This window comes from Malaclemys terrapin, chromosome 7, assembly GCF_027887155.1.
Source record: "Malaclemys terrapin pileata isolate rMalTer1 chromosome 7, rMalTer1.hap1, whole genome shotgun sequence".
Classification (NCBI taxonomy): domain Eukaryota; kingdom Metazoa; phylum Chordata; order Testudines; family Emydidae; genus Malaclemys; species Malaclemys terrapin.
Window position 1 is genome coordinate 70,616,303 of NC_071511.1, and position 7,119 is coordinate 70,623,421.

The window sequence follows — 7,119 nt, forward strand, 5'->3', positions numbered from 1 at the left end:
ATGGGTTTTCCCATTATTATTACAGTGAATTTGACACATTGTAAAACAATTATCCCCTACCCCAGATGTCTAAATAGAAATATAGGACCTGATACGCGTCTCACACTGGTGTATCTTCAGTAGAGGCACTTCTTGCTTTTACAGTTGTGTGAATATACATAAAATATAGATATGAGCCAAAACTATGGAACTATTTATGGACTACAATGGATGACTGGCTTCCTACACAACTCCCAAACGTCCACCAGGCATTGGGGCTGGACCGACAGCCTGTTTACCCCTGTTTACAATATGAGAGGAACTCATCATAGAGAACCTGAGAGAGACTTTCACTCCGTCAGCTCCCTTGTGCTAGTTTTTCAGTGCGCAGGGTTTACTCAGGCCTTAACATGAATCCTAATGCCTATCCCGATGAGGTAGGTAAATGAGTAAAATGGAACTCAAATTGAATCAACCCTTGTTTTTGTTTTGCAAATCTAAATCTCAACCAATGGGTTGGCAAAATCAAAACCCATTCCCGGTTTTACCCATCTCAATAAACATCCCATCTATAAACTATATAATGGGCTGTTATTTGGCTTTCCAGGCAGCCTACAGTGGATGATGGAAAAATGCCAATGCTCCTTTTCTTGCTCTCTTGCACGACTGTGTATTCAGCTGCACTATGTCTCTTCCTCCTCATCATCAAGGCTAGTGCCAGGGCACTGTGAACAAGGGCAAAAACTGGGGTGCAGGGAGAGCAGCTGCTTTTCTGGGCCTTCTCTGAGCTTGGTCCAGCTGTGCAGCTCCTCTGCCCAGGCCATCTTGTCCTCTGCCTGCCCATGGGCATGCCACACTTTTGTCTGTGCCTAGTCAGCATGGAGACACAGCTCCCCCCTTTAGTCCAATAGTCCGGCTTCTAAGTGAATTCTGACCAGCCAGCCCCTGCCCGGCTCCCCTTGTCGTTCCTGTTCCCTTGCATGCCTGCTCCTCTGAAACAGCATGCCCAGTGTCCTAGTCCAGGCCTCATGGACTCATTGGTTAACAGCCCTCAAATTATATGAACATTAGCCTCCCATAATATTATTTTCCATCAGAAATGAAGCACTGAACTGAGGTGGTGTTATAATGCTGCACAACTTACTGTACTTTGCTACATGAAGAAGGCAGAAGCAGAGGACAGCTTATGGTCTCTGGGGGCTCCATACTCCCTCCGTGTTCTCGGCGAAGGAGAAGGGAGGGGTTAAATATGCCATGCTCTTCACATTGTGTTTAATTTTCCCATTATTCTTCCCAGGTCAAGGCCTTGAGCTATGCATTTTCATGCTTTTCACATCCTTCTCCTGGGAATGTCATTGATCAGGGCATACAGCTCCAGTCAATGCACATGTGAAAAGAAAGCAAATACGTGCACGTTCATTCCCTTTGGAATACCTGGGACAATGGTTTACCAGGCAGATACGGGAAGGGAGGTCCAAAAGGAGAAAAGGGAGAGCTACGTATAACAATACAAATTTCTCAGGGCTGTGCTTAGCCAGAAGAGTCCTAGAGACAAAAGTTTTCCTTCCTACTAAAGAAACTAGCATTGAACTAATTATATGTTACAATCATATGACCCCGTTTATTGGCACTACTATGAACAAAGAGATTGTCCCCATTGCAGACTTTTTTCAATAAACTCAGGTCACACTGAAATCCCGTAAAATAGTTAAATTTGTGAGATCACACAGTAGAACATAGCGATGCTTGAAGCATTAAAGAGGCAATTATTTAGTGCAGAAACCAATCTCTTTTTCCCTTTGCAATAGGGTTCAAAGGCTACATGATTTTCAGCACACGGGCACCAATTGTTACTTTCCTATATAAACCTCAACTCCCTGACTGACAGGGTTGAGAGGGACACAGGGTCTCCCAGGAAAAGCTGGATCCTTTGGGCCAAAAGGCAAGAAAGGTTCAGTAGGTGAAAGAGGACAAACAGGCCTTAGTGGAAGCCAAGGTAAGCAGAACAGGCTTTTGTTGACATAATGGCAGCATACGTGAAGAAGTGGTCTGTCTAAACTAGATGGTGGCCTTTTTTGAATTATGACTGGTTTGTGCAAAAACTTTACAAATTGCGTTAGGTGAGCTTTGTCATTTCTGTATGGAGGAGCAGAAATGCTTCGAGGTTTCTCTACATGATGAAATTGACCAGCACGGCTATAAGTGGAATAATTATTTTGTGTCATGACAACAATAATTATTCTGCTATAGCTATTCCAGTCAATTTCCAAAGGAAAAGAAATCCTTAGAGGTGTGGGAATTGGGCAGTCCAGAAGATTTGCAAGGCTTAGAAATGAGCTAGGCCTTGGAGGGTCACTTGGGGGATGGAGTTTGATAAACTTGTACTTCCAAGGGAAGCCTCTTATGGGGCAGGATGGACACTACAGTAATATAGATAGGTGGAGCTCGAGGGTTCGCCCATCACTAGACTCATGTATTATTAAAACTGATAAAGTGTTGAATTTTTTTCTAATTATATTTTTTATGACTAAAAGTTAAAAGCCAGTGTTGCTGTGGGTATTACTGAGAATTGCAACCTGAGGGTAGTTTCCCTTTCACTCAGAGTAGAGCTGTGGCTTCATAGTACCTGCTCTTGTAAAGAAACTCAGAAATACAAAGCATCGCCTTGGTAATGTTCTACCAGTGATTTATTACAGCTCTGAGAGATGGTTTCACTGGGATCTTGCCTTTTTTTAAAGTTCATAATTTTCAAAAATTGTCTTGAATTGTAATGAGACAGTATGAGTAACGCAATTACATTATCACTCAAAACTCGATCGTCTTAAAACTCAAGTGAGGGAGTTGCAAGCACAACTGAAGGCCGTGCAGGCTACTGTCAGCAAAGCCCAGAAAGGTAAGCAGGGTGAAGTGGCATGTTTTCCAATCACCGACAAATGGGCCCAACTGGAGAAGTGATGTTTAGATCCTGCTTCAGATGTGAACACACTCGAAGTTCAAAAGGATTCTGGTTGAGGCCAGTCTTTAGTCACTGATACTTTGAACCTTCCATCTATTGTCTGATGCTTTTGTAAAGGAATTCCATTCTGATGCATCGGGAAGTAGGGGGCCACTACTGCAAACACTCCGACATGTGCACTTAAACATAAGTGGAGTCCTATTGCGGTTAACAAATGAGAATATTCTTAAGTAGGCTTGGCTGAATTCATTTTTACTATAATTTTGACTGATAGCAAAGTTTATTTTTAAGCATTTTTATTTTTATTGATTTAAATTTTTAGAGTTGTAAAAAATTATGGGTTTTAAACATGTTTTCTGTTTTAAGCTATTTAAATTTTCATAGTTTCACAGTTTCATAGTTTAAAGTTTCATAGTTTCATTATTGTGGTCAGACAATAATTATTTAGTGGCAGTAGATATCGAGATTCAAAAATTTAAAGCTTTTAAAGGATTAAAACACAAACTATCAACATCACACATCAAAATACACAAAGTAAATATCCGTAAATCAAACTCTAATAAATTCACAAGCAGCTTTTTTCTTACTTTGCCTATCCATACATTTCTATTATTGTCTAAGAAAATATTTTTTGTCAGTTTGTGTGTGTACGGTGAAATGGACATTTATTGACATTTACCAAGAAAAATCTAATCCCTTCAAGCCTATTCTTAAATTTTTGTACATCGGGGATAACTAATGGATCACATGCTAAGTTCCAATCTAAAGTGGTTCCTAGACAACAACAGTGTTGTTTGTATAGAATCCATTCAGTGTCCCATATGTCAGTTTAGCTGTCATGTGGCTAAAAAGAAGAGTGGGAGATAAAGTGTGATCTTTACAGCAAATGGGGTCTGATTCTGCTCCCATCAAAGTCAGTGGCAAAGCTAACATTGGCTTCAGCAGGAGCAGAATTATATATCTTAAGAATATATAAGGACATGTGCTAATGTAAACTGAGCTGAAAGTATTAAGGCGGCAGGCTACTCCCTATGCACTACCCCTCTAGATGGGTTTAACCTTATGAATAAGTGCTACACTTCTATTCCAAAAACACTACAGCTCACAATAGTACTGCTGCAGTGTTTGCTCATATTACCTAGCTGTACATCCATGCGTGTGTGCGTGCGCAGGTGAGGTCCCCACCCTGCTCCTCACAGTGTGTGGACACAAAAGAAGAATCCCCAAACTTATCCCATTTCTGGGGTTCACTTTTATTATTAATTTGGGGCAGGATTAACACTCTGGATAGTTCACCATACATACACACCCTCCTTCAGAGCTGTGCCAAAAGTCACTATCCAGTCCTTAAATAACAATAATACATCAACTGTAAGCTTACTCCTGTGTGTGTCTGTTCCAAGGGTTTCCCCCTCATGGCCCCTTAGTCCCTGCATCTAGGTCTCTCAATGAAAGATTAAACCCCTTTTAAACTCCTGGTTTGGAGCTAATAGGACTCAGCTGCCCTGGCATCAGAACGCATCAGCAAAAATAGCTGTGCATCTCTACGCAGAGTTCTGACATTAGGGTTAGCCACAAAAGGAACCCTCTTTTCCTACGTAGACTTCCAGAAGCAGCTTCCCCATTACAGTGTGATGAAAGTAACGTGGATGTACTCTACTAATGTGTCTTCCTAGTCCTGCTTTTCCCAAATGGCATGACTGTCAGTGAAAAAATATTCAAAACTGAGAGCTCCGAAGGCAATTTTGAGACTTCAAAAGCTGCATGTTCCAAAGCTGGTGGCCTTCTTGCTTCTCCAAGGAATTCTGCAGAGAACAGCGCCATCCAACAAATAGCAGCTAGGCATAAAAAAATGCCATTTCTTGGACTAAATGACATACAGACAGAAGGCACATTTAAGCATCTAAATGGTGAAGCATTAGGATACTCTAACTGGGCATCAAACAAACCAGATAATTCTGAAGGAATAGAGGACTGTGTAGAAGTGCGTCCAAGTGGCAAGTGGAATGACAAATCCTGTGCTGAGAAACAATTGATAATTTGTGAATATTAATCTACCTGCCCTTTTGGTTATTTGTCACTTAGTACAAATGTGCATACAGCTTTACATATTGTTAATTATATCAATTTACAGTAGCCCTACGTTTTGGACACTGTGCTGCATCAGTAATGTAAAACATACAGCTGTCTACTGTACGTGAAAAACTGTGGTCCAATAAAATAATCATGCAACACTGATCAGTGTACTGAGCTGGTTAAAACTGGGGATATATTACAAATGCTGTGAGATGATTGATGCCCACTCATTTTCAGATTGGCACCTTTCCATACAAGGACCCATCCTGGGAAATCCATAGGAATTAGACACATGGCATGTTTGTAACTTAAAAGGCTACAAGTTGTCCACTTTGTTCCATATAGAGCCACCTGGCAATGCATTATCTTGACAGGCAGGTACTCGGGATGAAAAGTCAAGTGGCAGAATTGAAATTTCAGGATTCCCTTCCATCTCTATTTACAGGCATTTCAATATCTAGGATCTGCTTGTTACTACCTTTTTAATAAGTCACTGTTGAAATGGAGAACTCTAGAAGCATTTGAGTCGCAACCCAAGGGTTGCACTGGTTTAACTAGATCAATTTTATTGCAATCTATTCAGTTAAACTTTTCTAATGCAAACTTAGGCCTGTGTTTGTGTGTTTAGATTAGAACTGGGCGATTTTTTTCAGCAAATGGTAAATTCACCAAAACTTTTCATTCCTATCATTTCAAAATGAAACATTTAGACTTTTTGTTTCGGAACAGCGCTTCATTTAGGAAGCGGGGGGGGGGGGGAATTGTTTTGGTCCAACTAAGTTGTTTGACCCAAAACTATTTTTTCCCCTTTCTTTTCAGTTTGGTAAAAATAAAATCAGTTTTGCTTTGACCCTCAAACTGAAAACTCAATCACTCAGCTTTTTAGTGTCTCTCCCCAAAACCTTTCTCCAGGCTCTGCCTTCTCTCCCCGTGAACCACAACACTAAGTGGTTGGCCATGAACAGACAACCTGCCAGCTAAGGGACTCCTCCCTTCTCCCCTGGCCTGAGAGAACTTTAGGACCCAGAAACTAGGGAGAGATGAGATGAGTAAGGAGATGACCTGCTATTGGAACTAGCTCCCTGCCGGGGAGAGAAATCTAGAGTAAGGAGGTACATGGATATTGTGGGCCAGGTTCCATGAAGTTGGTGGACGTGGCATAGCCACTGCTACTGCCAGTCACTCCTGCATCTCAGCACAATGTCTTATCCCTGTGGCTTTGATTCATTACACAAAGATGCCCACGGCAATGCCCACCCTTCCCATTTCAATTGTCATCAACTGTTCCCCACAACCAGCACTCCAATCAACCTCAAGCTGCCCTTCTCTCTCACCACCAATGAGAGATCCAACCTCCTTCCACACTGCCAGCTGGTGACTGATACTTAGAAATCACACAGCAGTGAAGAAATTAATTTAAAATGGCCTTGATTGCTTACTTCTTTTACCAGAAGTTGCTCTTACATACCCGACTTCTCATCAGTAAACAAAAATAATCAAAGAGGTTTTTAGCGAGGCAAATATTTCCCATGGCTAGTTAAGACCCTGCTGCAGGGAATGCCAGACATAGCTGGATGTTGTCGAATGGAACAGTGTGTTAGGAGAAGGACGTTGTGTACTCTTCGATTTCCTTACACAAAAGCAGCTCCATTTACTGGAATGAGAGGGGGAAAGTGTTCAGGATAGAAATGTGCAGTGTTGGGCGGGGGTGGAGGGTGGGGAGGATTGATGTTTTTAAATTAAACTGCAATGTGGCCAAGGTCTACATGAAGTGAAGCAGTCAACAGCAAATATTTTCCAAAAAAACACATCCAGTACCAGGAAATAGTGAGATATCGGCTTCAGTTGCGCAATCCATAGAACTGTGCAAGGACAGTGATAACAAGGGAATACCTTTTGTCAATATAAATCTCTTTTCACTGCCTCTATTAGCAAGTCTAATATACTCTTGCTTTCTTATGCAGCTAGGGAGAAATCCACTGGATTCGTTAAGGTTTCTCGTACACTGCATTCAGTTAGATTGTCAGTAAGATTAGCTGGCAGTGCATCACATCGCTTTATTGTGTATTGGGCAAGTAAAGATAGGTGCTGGTAGGTAATTAAACAGT

At 41.4% G+C, this 7,119-nt stretch overlaps 1 protein-coding gene across 1 annotated transcript; it reads left to right on the forward strand.

Annotated features, from left to right (window-relative positions):
• The first annotated feature begins 389 nt into the window (after nt 1–389).
• LOC128840984 (pulmonary surfactant-associated protein D-like) lies at nt 390–4,988 on the forward strand. The gene is made up of 4 exons (XM_054035609.1): nt 390–420; nt 1,868–1,975; nt 2,813–2,872; nt 4,612–4,988. Exons 1-4 carry the CDS (start codon nt 390–392, stop codon nt 4,986–4,988), a joined length of 576 nt encoding a protein of 191 aa, XP_053891584.1.
• Nucleotides 4,989–7,119: the final 2,131 nt, after the last annotated feature.